At 42.0% G+C, this 18,150-nt stretch overlaps 1 protein-coding gene across 7 annotated transcripts in view; it reads left to right on the top strand.

Annotated features, from left to right (window-relative positions):
- Window positions 1-16,950, top strand: part of ACIN1 (apoptotic chromatin condensation inducer 1) — an 85,258-nt gene extending 68,308 nt beyond the window's left edge. For 4 of the 7 annotated variants that reach the window (XM_056527037.1, XM_056527021.1, XM_056527012.1 and 1 more), the window contains 11 exons: window positions 687-807; window positions 8,123-8,168; window positions 9,635-9,786; window positions 10,073-10,222; window positions 10,305-10,488; window positions 10,566-10,735; window positions 11,463-11,570; window positions 13,859-13,966; window positions 14,068-14,368; window positions 14,485-14,585; window positions 14,670-16,950. In XM_056527037.1, coding sequence (XP_056383012.1) covers window positions 687-807; window positions 8,123-8,168; window positions 9,635-9,786; window positions 10,073-10,222; window positions 10,305-10,488; window positions 10,566-10,735; window positions 11,463-11,570; window positions 13,859-13,966; window positions 14,068-14,368; window positions 14,485-14,585; window positions 14,670-14,948 — 1,720 coding nt within the window. In that variant the 3' untranslated portion in view covers window positions 14,949-16,950. Of the gene's footprint in view, window positions 1-686; window positions 808-1,297; window positions 2,331-8,122; window positions 8,169-9,634; window positions 9,787-10,072; window positions 10,223-10,304; window positions 10,489-10,565; window positions 10,736-11,462; window positions 11,571-13,858; window positions 13,967-14,067; window positions 14,369-14,484; window positions 14,586-14,669 lie in introns of those variants that run through there. The other 3 variants (XM_056527028.1, XR_008845315.1, XR_008845314.1) reach the window with 3 other exon arrangements.
- Window positions 16,951-18,150: the final 1,200 nt, after the last annotated feature.

Genomic DNA, 18,150 nt, shown 5'->3' with positions numbered 1-18,150 from the left:
CGCCCTCTCTCCTCCCCACACGCAGGACTGCTGGGTAATCATCAAGATGGCTGCAGAGCATGTATGAGTGTGGCTCCCCCGCCGGACACTGAGCGATCTTCACCGCCGATAGAGGCCCGGGCCGCGCCGCGCCGCTCCGAGCACCGCACGTCTGCTGTCTGGTCTCCGTGTGTCCCCCCCTTCTCCTCCTCCCCGGCTCTCCCTTCCCTCATCCCCATTCTATTCGACCTCCAGAGGATCCTTTCCGCCCACCTTCCCCCCCTCCCCCTTTCCTTTTCAGCCGGCTTCCAGGGAAATGTTATCAGAAAACAAAGACTGGTAAGGGGATCCTGGATGGGGCGGCCGGGCTGGTGCGGCGGAGGGTGGGGGAGAGGTGCCCTTTGTTGGCTCCAGCCATGTGATGAGCCGCTGCCGCAGTATGTGCGTGTGCTGGGGGAGGGATCGATTGGCGGGAGGATCACCCGCGCATCCCGCTGTGCGGTAACGTGCTCGGGTGTAGGCTGGTGAATGGTGCGGAGACGATCGGGCATACTACGTAGGCCTCTTAAAGGGACAGTACGCCACTGCTCCCAGATCTGTCAAGTCTCCATGCATTGGAGTTATCAGGGATCTGCACTCACTACTGTATGTCAGCTGGAGTATATAGGTTACACGAGGAGTAACCAGGGTCCATCTTTGTGTTACAGTGCACCAGAGAGCGAGGAGACCACCATGGACACAACCGAGACCCCTACAGAGGGTGAAGTCCAAGAGACGGTACCGGCCCAACCCCAGGAAGAGAACTGTGACCCCGGCGACAAGAAAGAGGTAAGAGTGGTGTGTGCCACAGTGTGATCATCAGGGGGCCCATCTCTGATAATAGGGAAGGGGGCATGTATGTGGGATCTCCTACCTCATGCATATCCATATTGCAGCCATTATGCTTTAACTGGTGATATAGACACAAGCTTAGAGATATATACCTATGTAATACCGCATGTGAGGTTCAAGACATAAGATACCTTGTGTGGGAGAAGAGCTAGTGGGCACCGCTTCATTTGGGAGTGTGGGACAAATGACACCTCAGACATGGCCCCTTAACAGTTATGGCCTAGGCCCAGTGGTAAATTCCCACTTTGAGCAGATATGTAAACTTGGGCGGGTGGTTGGATGGGGGTTTGAGACTTGTGGTCCCAAACAGTGGGTTGTCAGTGGGAGGGGGGAGATGGTGTTTTAAGGTGCTCCCTGCTCTCTCCCACCTCCCTTGTCCACCAGCGAAGCCTGTATAAGTGTGTGTGCCGTTCCTTCCTCCGTAAAGACACCTGTCCCATCACCCCAGCGCTTCTACCAAAACCCTGCTGGACTTCCAGGCACTGCAACACCCAGTCAGAGCCCAGCTTTACCCAGGCAGCCCCGGGGGTGCCGAACAGACGCTGCTATGAGCATAAAGAAAGGAGGGCTGGGTGAGATGCTTCCTCCTTCGAGCATTTTCCCTGATAAGATGAAATCCAAGGTGGAGAATTGTCTGATCAAACTGACTGCCACTCCTTCCAGGTGGAAAGACTGTCCTTCTGAAGTATGTGTAGTCCTCAGATGGCTCACATAGATCTGGACTTCTGTCAATCCCATTGGAAACTTGCATACAAGAAGCTGCTGCAATGTGAAAGATTGATATTCAGAAAGTGTCTGAAGGACTTGTGTTCTCCAATGAAAGAAAAAACTGTATCTATGTCTTCAATGGTTTACAAAGACAGGAGGCACTAGTTCTTACTGCTTGTTCATGCTAAAGGTCCACCTTCCGCACTCTAAAGACTGGCAAAAGCTATTACAGTATTGAGAGAGAGTTTGGTACAAGCTAAGTTTTCTAAGTTGACTTTCACCATTAAAAAAAGCAAAAGAGACTATGCAATACAAAATCACATTCAGGATTTTACTCAGGCCTTTGGAACTGTGATCATACTAAGTAGTGACTGTTATATATGGAGATCTGTGACCCTGTTTCCAGCTGTTATGCTACAGACCAGACCTGTGTGCTTAAGGTCACACCCTCCTGTTACACCCATCTACTACACCAAAATCAGGACTCAAGGCCCATAGGGGTCCTCCACAGGGCCATGCCCTTATTGAACTCTTTACCAAACCAGACTTTTAAAGCCATCTTTACTATGGATTTAAGGGGAGAGGCCCCTTCTCACCCACCCTCCTCACCGTTCACCTTCCCATCTCACCCTTCAAAAACACACGACTAAACCAATTCCAAAATAAGCAGAGGGGCAGCGGCTGGCCACTCCTGAGCCACGTGGGAGAGACACATGGGGTACCAGGACACTTCATCAATCCTCTGATTAATCGTTGGTTTCTTTTTATCTATTTCAATTTCTCTTCTTAGTCTGTTGGGCATTTATTTTTTTTTCTCCTATATTTACTTTTTTTTTTCTTCTATATTTATAAATCCAAATTTATTTGAAACTTGCTGATTTTACAGTCTACTCTACAGTGCATTTGATGGGATGGACTTACTGAAGTATATGCTAGGTTGTTTTGTAAACTGTATTTTAGCTCTACGTACCATAATTTTGAATGACAATCTTGTAAGTGGTCTGCTCAGTAAAACAGGTCGTGGCTGCTTTGTTAATATATATGTTACCAGTTTAAAGGAGATGTCCGGTGCGGACTATTCTTATTCCATCCTGCCCCGGCTGCAAATATAGAGAAAACAAAACAAACTTTCACATACCTTCCTACATTCCCCCGGAGCTCCGCAACAGCTGATCGGTCGGCCGGGCTGTCTGCTTCCCACTTCCTTTAGCCCGTCACGTCACACGGTGCTTCAGCCTATCACCGGCTGCAGCGATGTCCCGCCTCGGTCGGTGATAGGCTGAAGCGCCATGTGACGTGCTGGGCTAAGGGAAGTGGGAAGCAGAAAGCCCGGCCGACCGATCAGCTGTTACAGAGCTCTGGGGGAACGTAGGAAGGTAAGTGAAAGTTTGTTTTCTCTTTATTTGCAGCCCGGGCAGGATGGAATACGAATAGTCCGCATCGGACATCTCCTTTAAATCTAAGGACACAGCTAAGTTTAATATTTGTCTGTTTTCCAGCCTTACCTTTTAAGAGCCATAACTTTCATTTATCCATCCACAGCACCATATGAGGGCTGTTTTTTAATGCAAACGTGATGGCAATTATTGTTGGGAGAGGGGCTGATCAGTACAATTGGTGATCTTCTTGTATAGTTTGTCAGAAGGCAGACCATACATGAAGAACACTGGAGCAGATAACAGAGCTTAGGCCGCCATCTTGTCTTATCGCACTGCCGCAATCACGATTCCATTAGGTGCCGTGATCAGTATAGATCACAGCATCTAAAGAGTTAATTGTGGACATGTTCATGAGATAATTATACATCATGGGGCACTAAGTCCCAGGACACCATGACACGTACATTTACGTCATGAGTCAGATTTTACCATACATAACGCATAGCAGTGGGTTATATATGGTTAAATCTCCTTCCACACCATCCCCAGGTGACGTTCTTGCTGGCAGGGATGGTGAGGAGATAAAGTTAGAAAGAGTTCCCTGCCGGCCCTGTAAGTAGTCCCCTGGGACTAGGTGAGTATAGCTCCTCATCCAGGGGACACTTTCTAACATGAATCGTCACCGTCTCTGCTGGCAGGAACGTCTCCCTGGGATAGTGAGGGAGAAGATTTTACTGTATATATCTTGTTGCCCCACGTTATACATGGTAAAATCTGATGACTTTAAAATTATCATTTTTATAGTTTTCATTTTTTAATCTAGACCGTATGAGGGCTTGTTTTTGTTTTGCACTGGTGCATTAGAGAGAACCACAATTCCGCTACCGCCTTGTTTTCGTGTTTACTATGCAGGATTACATTTGTTAACTTTATCCCGGTTGTCACCGTTTGCTTTGTGTTGACAGCTTCTGATATCCATAACATTTTAATGTTCTTGTCAGTATAGCCATGTTGGGGTTTTTCTTGTTGGTATTATTGTGGGGTACATATTATTAAGCTTTCATTGCTGTTTTTTCAAAATAAGTGGTGCAAGGTGACAAAACAGCAATTCAGTGTTTTCAATTTTTCTTCAGACAGGGGAAATGTGTGTTTTTGAACTGTAAACATTTGTTTTATATCTAAATATTGATGTGACTGCTTTTACGTTACAATACCTGTGTATGGTGCATCTGCCAATATCCCATCATGTCCTGTCAGAGTAAGGGCACTAAGGCTTCTTTAGTACATGCACCATTTCTTCCGTTACTATCTTCCGTCACAAAATAATGGCCGCTATTAATAACGGGCTATAACGGGTTAAAACGGCTATTAGAAAAATCCCATTGACTATAATGGGATTTTCTAACGGCCGTATAGGATTTTGTAACTGCTGATTTCAGCTGATTTTCAGATGGAACTTCGTACGGATCTTTAAAACTGAGTCATTTTGTAGTCTGAAAGAAGCCTTAGATGACAGGTGTGGGGATGGCAAAAAGGTGGCACCAATTAAATGAAAGTAGAAGCCTTCTGAGGGGTTGTACAGCTGGCGTCAGTGTTATTGCTGATCATGCCTGCCTAGCACAGTTGTTGTTTGTGTAACACAGTTGTCGTCAATTGCTATGTGTCTCAGTGCACATCAGTTGGTAGTTTTAGCCAAGGGGTGCCATTCATGATCACTATATGCTGGAACACTTCTGCCATGTACTTTTTGTAGCTCACATAGGGGGACATTTATCAAAACCTGTGTAGAGGAAAAGTTGCTGAGTTGCCCATAGCAACCAATCAGATCGCTTCTTTCATTTTTGCAAAGGCCTCTGAAACATGAAAGTAGCGATCTGATTGGTTGCTATGGGCAACTCAGCAACTTTTCCTCTGGACAGGTTTTGATAAGTCTCCCCAATAGTGAAAGTGATTGTTGTGCTTTTAATTATTATAATTTTTTTTAATAGTATATGGTTAACTCTTAAGTACTCAGCCTTCTCTCCTAATATCCATGATATTTAAGCTGGAGGTAAAAATGTCTTGTCTGATACCTAAACAGTGCACCATTCCAATCCCGACTAGCAGTGCTGTAATAGAAATTTCCGATCTGCAGACCTGTATGTCATACGTTACGTTACTGACCATTCTGTCACTCAGGAGGTTCTCCAGAAGCAGGGAATGTATAAAAGAGCTTCGTGAGCTACACACAGCATTCTCTACTTTCACATTTTTTATTTATTTTTTTTGTATGAAAACAAACTTGTCTTTTTTTTCCCATGTCTTGGATGTGGAGATTATATGCTTCGTATCTTTCAAGAGCTAAAATATCTTTACCTTTTCCTGAGGATTTGTAACCTGTGACAAAACTTTAGTATAAACTTTCCGGGCAATCTTGTAGCCAGAAACTAAAACAATCAGGTTTATTGCCAGAAGTCCCAAGCAAGTTTATGGGACTTCTGGCAATATGTCTGATTCCAAAAGTTTCGGACTGCAAGATTGCCCAGGATGTTTAAGCATATCTTGCGGCTACATCATGACAGTAACACTTTAATTTCTTACCAGGCTTTGTTCACACAAAAATATTTAGCTTTTTTACTAATTTACTATTGTCCACAGGCTGCCAAAAAAAAAAAAACCTCCCTTGTGGGTATTCGGACGCAGCATCTCTGGACAGTCTGCTTCAGCAGAGTTGCCCGAAGCTGTAGGCGTGACGTCACAGCGCCATTTGTCACAGCGGTGTCCTGCCTCATCCAGTGATTGGCGATCGGCACTCTCAGTTCCTCTGGTAGTAGACGCTATGTTCTGCAGCAGTGTTTCCCAACCAGGGTGCCTCCCGCTGTGACAAAACTATAACTCCCAGCATGCCCAAGCAGTCCGAAACTTTTGTTATCGGACAGATTGCCAGAAGTCCCATAAACTTGCATGGGACTTCCGGCAATAAACCTGATTGTTTTAGTTTCTGGCTTTCTGGGAAGATGTCACCCACTGGCTTTGGACGGGGCAGCCTGATATCAGAGCAACCAGGGAGCGACAGAAGGGGAGTTGGTGTATATTGTTTTTGTAAGCAGGCAGCTTTTTTTTTTCTCTCATCTTGGGCTGCGTTCACACAACATTTTTGCAATACAGTTCCCGTATAAGTTTTCAATTTGAAAACCATATTGAAAACCGTATACATTGACTCTCCATTGCAAACTGTATGCCAAACAAGGCATCAGGTTGTGTCCGTTTTGCATCCTGTACGGTTTTGTCAGGTTTTTATTCCCGTACCCAAAACCATAGCCTACCACGGTTATTGGTCCAGGTGAAAAGCCATATTGAAATGTACATTTAAGATAAAAATTTGTACACACGTTTTGATACAGTTTGGTCTGGTTTAGAGGAATCCCTTTTTTTTTTTTTTTTTTTTTTTTGATACAGGAACTGTATTGCAAAAACGTGGTGTGAACCCAGCTTTAGTAAATACATTACAGTTTTATAGTTGAATGTTCTGGATTCCAAAACATCCCTGAGATATAATTATACTTAATGGCTGATGTATTTACAGATAAAGTAGAGCAAAAAGAAATTATGGATATGCATTTACACTAAGAATAAAAGGACAAGCAGCAAAGGAATGTCAGATGGGGTGAGACAGGAGTGTTTGAGACAGAACTGTGAGGAAGTCTATGAGCGAAATGGGATTTACACATAGAAAAGCCAAATGAAAACCAGCGCTGCCACCTAAACTGAGGAGCAGATGCTGAAACTTATGTCTCTTGCTGTTGTAATGAAACGTACAAAGATGATGCCTGAAGAGAACAATCTCCTCAAAAGATCTGGGGACATGGCAATCGTTGCCTCAGGGAACAGGTGGTCATAGAAATTGTAGACACTTCTTGAGGGCTGTTCTTATTACAGCAATAGGTAATAGGTTTGATAGTGATGAGGTCATTTTTCAGGATGATAATGTACCTTAAGGTCCCCGTAAAGAAGTGTTAAAGGGCTACTCCACTGGAAGATAGAGATAGATAGATAGATAGATAGATAGATATATTTTATTTATTTTAAATCAACTGGTGCCGGAAAGTTAAACAGATTTGTAAATTACTTCTATTAACCCCTTAACGACCAAGGACGTATATTGAAGTCCTTGGCTTGCTCCTGTGATATAACGCGGGGTCACGCGGTGACCCCCGTGTCATATCGGGTCGGACCTGGGCTAATAGCGTGTGGCATCAAAGTTGAACGCCACGTCTAAAATGAAAGTAAAAGCTTCCCGGCTGCTCGGGACCACTGCAATGAACATGCGGTGTCCCGATCAGCTAGGACGCGAACGGAGGTCCTCTTACCTTCCTCTGGCGCGTCCGTTCGGCAATTGATTGCTCCAAGCCTGAGATGCAGGCTTGAGCAATCCACCACCGATAACACTGATCAATGCAAAGCTATGGCTTTGCAGTGCTCAGTATATAAGATCAGTGTGTGCAGTGTTATAGTCTCCTATGGGAGCTATAACACTGCAAAAAAAAAAAGTGTGAAAAAAAGTTAATAAATGTGATTAAACCCTTTTCCTCCTTTGGATAGGGATAAGATGTCTTAGGGCCGGAGTACCCCTTTAACAGCCCTGTGGCCAAAGATAGTCATGTTGCCTCGTACACGATGAAAGTAAATGTGGTCATGTTGCCACCAGAAGTCTGGTGGCAGTTTGGTTGCATTTGTGGCCACTTGTCACTCACTTTCCTTTGGCCACACCACTATTATTGGCTCCAAGACTCATATTTCAGGTTTCACACCTGTGTCACATGGGCGTATGTGTCGGGGGACTCCCTCACTAATACCTATCTATGGCAGATGACACTTAGTCCCATGACACTGATCTGCTCCCAGGAAATGCTATATTATTGGGAATATTTAAGCACAGTGCATTATGTTCACTAATTCCATCCCATCTTGTGTCCTGTACTCTTCTGTCTTACACTCAGTGTGGAGGGATTGCCTTGATTTATCTGCAATTTGATTTCCTTCTTTGCTTTTATTCCCCTACCCTTTGCTTATAATTTATTCTCTGTAATAGTTTGTTTGTAATGGACTAACAATTTCTTTCTCCCTGGGGTGCCATATTGCCTCCATCCCCTTCTTTCTCTCTACCCTTTGTCCCTTTCCTTTAGAGTACAACACCACCAAGGACCTTTAAGAGGAAGATCTCTGTTATATGTAAGTAGCCGTCTATTTTGAATTTATTTATTTTTTGTACATTTTGGAGGGGTTACCTTTTCGTAGAGAATCTGCATATGTGGCTTCTATTTTGGTTCTAGATTATAAATAGTATTTGCTAAGTGACTGCTGCATATTTGAGTTCATTAAAAAATGATCTTATGGTTTTACTTCAATGTAACACTGATACGTGGGGATATGCTTCTATTATAAATCTAGGTCTCTGTAATACAGTGGTCCCTCAACATACGAAGGTAATCCGTTCCAAATGGACCATCGTTTGTTGAAACCATCGTATGTTAAGGGATCCGTGCAATGTAATGTATAGGACAGTGGTCTACAACCTGCGGACCTCCAGTTGTTGCAAAACTACAACACCCAGCATGCCCGGACAGCCGTTGGCTGTCCGGGCATGCTGGGTGTTGTAGTTTTGCAACATCTGGAGGTCCACAGGTTGCAGACCACTGTTAGAGGAAGTTGTACTCACCTGTCCCCGCTGCTCCGGACCGTCACCGCTGCCCGGGATGTCGCAGTCCATCGCTGTCGCCGCGTCCCCGAGGTGTCCCCGAAGCTCCGGCAAGGCCTCTGCTTCCCCGGCATCTGCGCTCTCCGTCGCCGCCATCACGTCGCTACGCACACCGCTCCTATTGGATGATGGGATGGCGTGCACAGCGACGTGATGACGATGCAGGGGATCCCTAAGAGGATGCACCGGAGCCCCGAGGACAGGTAAGTGATCGTCAGCGGACCACACGGGACACTGTAAACAGCTATCCGGTGGCAGCTGAAGCAGTCAGCACTGCCGGATAGCCGTTTATGCGATGGCCCCGACATACGAAAGCATCGTATGTTGATGCTGCCTTCAACATGCGATGGCCTCTGAGAGGCCATCGTATGTTGAAATGATCGTATGTCGGGGCCATCGTAGGTCAAGGGGTCACTGTATATGGTGTTATGTAAGGCTCCACACTGTAGCTGCTGTATTTTGTGCTGTAGTTCATCCTATTCACTTTAATGGGATGAGCTTCAGTAGTAGGTGAAGAGGCCGCAGTGCATACACAGGGGTGGCGTCCCCTTTAATCAGTTGATCAGTGGGTATACAGGTAGTTGCACCCACACCGATCAGATAAACGTCACTGTCCTGAAAGAACCCTTTAGTATTGAGTACCCACCAAGTGTTCTGGAAAGTATCTGTAACATAGGGAGCACAAAGGCAAGCATAAAAATTGTTGTTTTTGTTGAAAACATATAAAGCAGATATAATATCTGGTATGTAACACTCATACAATATATTTATATAAAATATATATATATATATATATATATATATATATATATATGTATATATGTATATATGTATATATGTATATATGTATATATGTATATATGTATATATGTATATATGTATATATATATATATATATATATATATATATTATTTTTTTTTTTTTTTCCCCTCTCAAAAGCTGCTGCAAAGTGTTCCAGTCAGCCTCCTCCAGCATCTACTACAAACAGTGACAATGAGGGAGCACACCCTGCCCGGCGAAGGCGATGGGGCGCCAGCACCGCTACAACACAGAAGAAGCCTTCAATCAGCATTTCTACAGACTCATTGAAGGTATGCTATGGCAATCCTAATGTACCTTAGCTACATTATACGAAGATAACATGACATTGTATACTATAGTGACTGTAATAATGGGTAATTTTCTGTTTGTTCTGGTCCAATTGTCACAAAGTTATAATTTTCTCAGTATTGTAATAGATTTAACTATAGTTCTGTACAGTATGTCTAAGTAGTAGGGTATTGTCTGAAATGTAGCAGAAGGTTGGTAAAAATAAATGGGATTCATATATATTTCTTGCTTGTCTTACAAAATGTCACACTTTGGTTATCTACTTAGAGCTTAATCCCTGAGATCAAAGAAATCAAGCAAGAGGCAGTGGTGGATCTCCATGCGGAGGATGCTCGTATTTCTGAAGATGAAAGCGAACGCAATGGAGATGACAATTCCCATGACCAAGGCCTGAAAATATGCAGGACGGTCACGCAGGTAGACAGGCATTTTCCATTATGGCTGTAAATTTATAGATTTGAAGATTATGGAAAGCATGTAACTTGTCATTTCCGTCCAGGTGGTCCCTGCTGAGGTTCAAGAAAATGGGCAAGAAGAGGAAGAGGTGGCATGTCAAAATCCGCCAGAGGAAGCCTCTGTTGCCGTTCAGGAGTCTATTCCTGTGGAGGTAGAGCCACCCCCTCCCAGTGAACAAGAAGTAAAGAATCCATTACCAGAAAGCCCAGCACAAGCAGAAGTCAGAGGTAAGTCTCATAAGTGTCCAGGATGCAATTAACTGTTTTTCAGTAATTATTGTTTGTAAAAATTTTGTATTCTCAAGTTTCTTTTGCCCTCCCTCCAGTTACACTGGGAGATACTCTATTGAGGCGATCAATCAGTCAACAAAAGACTATCGTTTCTGTTACCATTGATGACCCTGTGCGCACTGCATCTCAGCAACCTTCACCTCCTCTGCGGAAGCCAAGCTGTATTGTACATATAAGTAATCTGGTGAGTCGTACTGGACAAACTCTCTCCATTAGAATGAAACACCATGTCCCGTTTTAGAGAATGTTAGGGGTTTTTATGCTTTAAAATTGCCCTCTTTTGACCCCCTATTTTATCTTTTTTTTGCTTTTGCAGCTATGTGGAGGCTTTATTTTATTTTTTGCACCTTGAACTGTATTTTTTATTTGTTCAAATTTGACTTGCATCAAACATTTTAATCGTATTTTATCTGGGATGTGATGTGACAAAAAGATATAATTCAGACTTTGGATTTTTTTTTTTTCTTCTGTTTACACGATGAGCGATCGACTGTTATATTTTGGTAGTTCAGACAATTCCTCACATTACCGTATATGGTGTGTGTGTTTTTTTTTTATCTCTTTTTATATAAAGGGTAGTGATTTGACAGCAGCATCTAAAAAGTTAAATAGCTGTATCGGAGATTGCTCCGTGACTGCTACTAGTGGTGACCCTCTGCTGCTAAATGCAGATCAAAGTGTTTCTTTTGTTTTGAGAAAATGTAGCATTGCAAAGAACATAAGTGAACAACATGGAAACACTGTTTTTCATCCTTTTAGGGCCTGTGTGTGGGAAACTAAGGACTTGATAGGTTCTCTTTTAAACCACTGGATTTTATTACTGTCCTTTAATTTTAGTAGTTATGTCTGTACCCATATGAAGCTGGCAGGAATCTGTGTTAATCTAAATGTGTAAATTACTTTCTCTACAGGTTCGACCTTTTACTTTAGGGCAACTTAAAGAATTGCTCTCACGTACTGGCACGATTGTAGATGAAAATTTTTGGATAGACAAGATAAAATCTCATTGTCTTGTCACAGTAAGTTTTTTATTTTTTTTATTTATATATTTTTTTTTTTTTTTGAACCTATATATGGCATTAATAATAGATTACACATATCTATTTAGTATTTATTCCTAGCTATGTCTTTGGCTGCACTGTAGTCTCCTTAACCCCTTAACGACGCAGGACGTATATTTACGTCCTGCGCCGGCTCCCGCGATATGAAGCGGGATCGCGCCGCGATCCCGCATCATATCGCGCCGGTCCCGGCGCTAATCAACGGCCGGGACCCGCGGCTAATACCACACATCGCCGATCGCGGCGATGTGCGGTATTAACCCTTTAGAAGCTTTGACCGCCGCTTCTAAAGTGAAAGTGAAAGTGACCCGGCTGCTCAGTCGGGCTGTTCGGGACCGCCGCGGTGAAATCGCGGCGTCCCGAACAGCTGATCGGACACCGGGAGGGCCCTTACCTGCCTCCCCGGTGTCCGATCGACGAATGACTGCTCCGTGCCTGAGATCCAGGCAGGAGCAGTCAAGCGCCGATAATGCTGATCACAGGCGTGTTAATGCACGCCAGTGATCAGCATTAGAGATCAGTGTGTGCAGTGTTATAGGTCCCTATGGGACCTATAACACTGCAAAAAAAATGTAAAAAAAAAGTGTTAATAAAGGTCATTTAACCTCTTCCCTAATAAAAGTTTGAATCACCCCCCTTTTCCCATAAAAAAAATAAAACAGTGTAAAAAAAATAAAAAATAAACATATGTGGTATCGCCGCGTGCGTAAATGTCCGAACTATAAAAATATATCATTAATTAAGCCGTACGGTCAATGGCGTACGCGCAAAAAAATTCCAAAGTCCAAAAAAGCGTATTTTGGTCACTTTTTATATCATTAAAAAGTGATCAAAAAGTCCGATCAAAACAAAAATCATACCGATAAAAACTTCAGATTACGGCGCAAAAAATGACCCCTCATACCGCCCTGTACGTGGAAAAATAAAAAAGTTATAGGGGTCAGAAGATGACATTTTTAAACGTATAAATTTTCCTGCATGTAGTTATGATTTTTTCCAGAAGTGCGACAAAATCAAACCTATATAAGCAGGGTATCATTTTAACCGTATGGACCTACAGAATAATAAGGTGTAATTTTTACCGAAATAAGCACTGCGTAGAAACGAAAGCCCCCAAAAGTTACAAAATGGCGTTTTTTTTTCGATTTTGTCGCACAATGATTTTTTTTTTCCGTTTCGCCGTGCATTTTTGGGTAAAATGTTTAATGTCACTGCAAAGTAGAATTGGCGACGCAAAAAATAAGCCATAATATGGATTTTTAGGTGGAAAATTGAAAGGGTTATGATTTTTAAAAGGTAAGGAGGAAAAAACGAAAGTGCAAAAACGGAAAAACCCTGAGTCCTTAAGGGGTTAAAGGGGTACTTTATTTTTTTTTTATTTTTTTATGAACTGGTGCCAGAAAGTTACAGATTTGTAAATTACTGCTATTAAAAAATCTTTACCCTTCCTGTACGTTTTAGCAGCTGTATGCTACATAAATTCTGTTCTTTTTCATTTTCTTTTTTGTCTTGTCCACAGTGCTCTCTGCTGACATCTGATGCCCGTATCAGGAACTGCCAGAGCAGCATAGGTTTGCTATGGGGATTTTCTCCTGCTCTGGACAGTTCCTTGTACGAACATCAGGTGTCAGCAGAGAGCACTGTGGACAAGACAAAAAAGAAATTCTGTTCTTTTTCAATTTCTGATGTTGCATACAGCTGCTAAAAAGTACAGGAAGGGTAAAGAGTTTTTTATAGAAGTAATTTACAAATCTGTTTAACTTTCTTGCACCAGTTCATAAAAAAAAACCTTTAAGGACACAACCCAGTACACAGCACGCTTAATTTTTTGCATTTTTGTTCTTTTCATCTTCACCTTCTAAGAGCAATAACTTTATTTATTTATTTTGCACGACCAATTGTTGTTTGTGATGAAACCTTTCATCTTACCATAAAATGTACACCACAAAATATTTTGTGGAAACATTAAAAGAAAACCGCAGTTTTGCAACTTTTGATGGCTTTCGGTGTCTAGTTTCAGCTATATTCAGCTTAATATATTCTATATTCAGAAATAGTGCTTTTCCTCATGTGTACACATGTTATCTTGAAAATTTTGTTGAAAGGTTAATGTACATTTCAGCCTTTTTTTTTTTTTTTTTTTTTTTTTTGCATTGGTCATCATTGATTTTTCTTTTTTTTTTTCTGGAATGCTGAACAAATTGTTCCAATGCCTTCTGTTATTGCAATTTTTTTTCCTTCTACAGTATTCTACAATAGAAGAAGCTGTTTCTACCAGGAACTCTCTACATGGAGTAAGATGGCCCCAATCCAATCCGAAGTTCTTATCTGTAGACTTTGCAGAGCAAGATGAGGTAAAACCTTTAGCTGCATATGTGTTTTTATTAAGATGATGGTTTAGTCACCATATTCTGACTTTTCTGCTCTTTGTCAATAATGTTGTCATTTCTTTTAGCTGGATTTCCACAGAGGTCTTCTTGCAGAGAGACCACCCGAACTGAAAGCAGAGGAGCCCCCACACCAACATTCTCACCAGCACACACATGCCCCTCCATTACGAGGTGAACACCGGGAACATGAGCGGGGTGTTCGAGAACAGTGGGCTGAGAGGGAGCGTGAAATGGAAAGGAGAGAGCGTACTCGTTCAGAACGAGAATGGGATAGAGATAAAATACGAGAGGGCCCCAGGTCACGTTCCAGAGACAGACGACGTAAAGAGCATGCCAAGTCCAAAGAAAAAAAGAATGAAAAAAAAGGTAGATTCACCAATGCTTGAATGCTTTAGCAATGTGCTTTTGCTGTCTCCTACGTGTAACTTTTTTTTTTTTTTCCAGCTGCATTTAACATATTGTTTTTAATTTCCCATTTACAGAGAAAGTTCAAGAGGAACCTCCAGCTAAACTCTTAGATGACTTATTCCACAAAACCAAAGCTGCACCTTGTATATATTGGCTTCCCCTTACAGATGATCAGGTATAAAGTGTGCAAATAGTTTAAATTGGCTAATATGGTGAACTTGGGAAGATTACATTAACTTACCAGAACTAATTCTTGCAGATTGTAAAGAAAGTAGCAGACAGGGCCGAGCGCGCAAAGGAGAGGGAGAAGCGCCGTAAAGAACAGGAAGAGCAAGAGGAGGAAGAACGAAAGGAACGAGCAAAGGAAAGGGAGAAAGAAGCAGAGCGAAACAGAGAGCGAGCACGTGATGCAGAAAGAGAAAAAAGGAGAGAGCACAGCAGAGAACACCCCCGTGAGAGAGAACGTAGGGATCCTAAAAGACACAGCAGGAGTCGCAGCAGGAGTACACCAGTGAGAGATAGGGGAGGGCGACGTTGACTCTAGTCTGATGCATTTCCTGACTGTCCACTCAGCTGCTATACCCCTGTCAAGGGCAGGTGGCGATAAAGGGTAACTGCAGGTGTTCAAAGGAGCATTGCATACCAGGCCCTTTCTCAAGCTAATTGTTTCTTTTGAAAGAAACACTCAGGCAAGGAGACTGCGTCCTTCTATAGGATTCATGATACTGTCTCCCTGTATTCAAACTCCCATTCTCGGATCATTGTCTATTTTACTCTTCCGTTTCTTTCCAATTTTTAAGTTTTCACTCTGCTGTCTGGATTGTAATTTAGATCGTCATTTGCTCATCATTGGACCTAAAAAGTTTGTGCAATGAGGCTTCTCCCTCTGGTAACCTTGCACCTGTCAAAGTGTCAGGCAATTGGTTACTTTATTCTCCTTTGGCCACATGTGGCATCTTACCCAGTTAAAAAAAAAAATTTTTTTTTTTATTTTGTGTTCCTTTTTATTTTTTATTATAAATATGAAGTGGATTATCAGAAAATAAAATTCTGCATTAGTTTTATATCTTCGATGTCTTACCTGTCTTGATACCACATGCAATGTAAAATAGATGGTTTGTTGGGTTGTTTTTAGCACAGATCACATCCTGACATAAATGAAACCTTAGGTCTTTTCTTTTACCCAATATTACAAATGTACATACTAATATGAAACAAAATTGTAGTATTGGTTGGCTAGGAATGTGCTGTTACTGTATTTTTGTTCTGTCATATGTTTTGATGTGTGCTTATACATCAAATACATACTGTTTTTTTTATGTCCTTCTATTATGTATTTGGTCACTAGGTTAAAGTGACGAAACATTATAGATTTATATAAAGAATATTGTTTTTTGGATGGGGGGATTTAAAAAAAAAATTACATGACCTTGTTGGGAACAAGACGAAAACTTTGTGTTCCTCACAGATATGCAGTTTGAATTGAAACTGACGAGGGTTACCAACACAAAGCTGAACATGTGGTCTCATAGAGTGGGTGACCTTCTTTCAAACAAGGTTTTGAGCACCAGAATTTGTAGACTCACTGCGAAGTTTTGCGCAAAAGTAAAAATGTGCTAATTTAGAGAAACTAGCAACGGGGCCATTCTTATTGCTCTTTTATTGACTATTGCACTGCCATCTCCCCTTCTTGGCTGTGGGGAGCGATGTCACCTGAAGAAGTTAATAGTAATGAAGGGACGGGGGGAAGATGGCAGCGTTATCACCACTGAAAGAGTAATGCGAACGCCCCAGTTGCTAGTTATGCTTTTGCTCATAACTCTGCAACAGGTCTACACATTCTGGTGATCGATAGGTCACCCACTCTGAGCCTATATGTTCATCGTAGCATGGGTGACTCTTGTCAGTTTCCCTATAAAACCAGAAAATTACATGTTACACACTTCAGAATTTCTAGCTTAAAATAGAGCATATAGAAATGCAATTTCTAGTTTGGTGGTTGCAGCATATAAGAAAGTTTATTCTGTTAGTAAAACTGTTTAAATTATTACTTTATACCATATTGATTTTATATTGATGCACATTATTTGTTTTATATTGTAAATAACTCAATTGGAATGGTTTGAGGTTGGTTTATGTAGGGTATTAAGAGGACACAGCTTAATTTGCTTTCAAAGTAAACCATTCAGTAGATTTCCCCATAGATGATATGTGCATAGCGGTGTGGCTCTTTCTTTGCAAGGAACATAAGCAGAAGTGCTGCACCATGACAATTGTGACGGACAAAGAAATACAAGCTGCTTGGATTTAATCTTGTACAAAATCTTCCCCACATATGTATAAAAGCCTGCTGGGTAAGATGTGAATGCAGCATTTATAAGTATAGCACAATAAGACATTAGCATTTGTACAAAATATCACCACATTGGATAGATGAGATTTGCAGGCATTTAGCAATGAAATTTTGTACTGTATACATTTGCCTAGAGTATACCAGAAATAATGTAAATATGCAATAAATTCTATTATTCTGCCCACTGGATGTTGCATATTCTCTACAGGAGCAGTTTTATTAAATGCTGCATAATTCTGACAAGCATGGAAGAGAAGCCATTGGGGTTGATGTCATAGTCGACGTCTGTTTCCTGGAACATCACATGAAAGGCGGTCACAGTATTGATCCTCACCAAGTTCAAGACATTGCTGCGTTGTCTTCATTACCGGATGTGTGCAACAAATACTGTGGTTATTCAGATACTCAACTGCCCAATTGTTTACCTCAACAGGGTACCTGTAAAGAGAAAATGTCTCAGAGGGATGTGCCTTAAAATTGTCACTTACTAATGGCTAGCTAGTCATGTGTAAAGGTAAAAATTTGCTTCAGTACGTGTCCAATTTGGTTAAAAGTTAGCACCCTCTATACCAACTGCTTTAAAGTAGCACTCGCCACCAGTGTCATCTGTTTCATCCCAGTTCAGCTGCAGCCAAACCTTAATTACTGCAGCTGTGACATGTGAACACCAGCTTGACAGGAAATGTTCAAGCTGTAACAGGAAGTAGGTTCTCATGTTTAGATGGCTTGCTATGAATTATGTGGTTACATCATCACCTATCAGATCTGAGCTGTTGGACTTCTCTCTAGAGATGAGCGAAGTTACAGTGATTCGAATTGTCACAAACTTTGCGACCCGGCAGTTGCTTACTTTAGCCTGCATAAATTACTTCAGCTTTCAGGCGCTCTGGTGGGCTGGAAAAGGTGGATACAGTCCTAGGAGACTCTCCTAGGACTGTATCCACCTTTTCCAGAGCACCTGAAAGCTGAACTAATTTTATGCAGACTAAAGTCAGCAACTGCCGAGCCGAGAAGTTTGTGACAAATCAAATCACTGTAACTTCACTCATCTTTACTTCTCTCCATCCAGCTATATATGAATGTCCATCTTTTTCTAAAGTGCTGGAATAGCTATGAGACCAGAAGAGCAGCTATATACAGTAGTACTGGAGTTCATACACTAATTAGCTGCAGAGTTAGAACACTTCCCTGATCACTGCCTGCTTCTATGTGTTGTGGGTAGACTCATGTATTTTGTTGGGAGCCTGACACTTCTATGTGTAAGAGACAGTAATGGGAAGGAAGCTAAAGCTGTATCCCATACTACACTGGACATGCACAAGAACCTATTATGTAATGCAGGCCTGACAGTTGCCTGTTAATATGTAATTGGGGGTTCAAGTGCCCA

The sequence above is a fragment of the Hyla sarda genome, chromosome 1 (genome assembly GCF_029499605.1).
Source record: "Hyla sarda isolate aHylSar1 chromosome 1, aHylSar1.hap1, whole genome shotgun sequence".
In the NCBI taxonomy this organism is placed as follows: Eukaryota; Metazoa; Chordata; class Amphibia; order Anura; family Hylidae; genus Hyla; species Hyla sarda.
The sequence above is the reverse complement of the archived record's forward strand: the minus strand, read 5'-3'. Positions and strand labels throughout refer to the sequence as shown.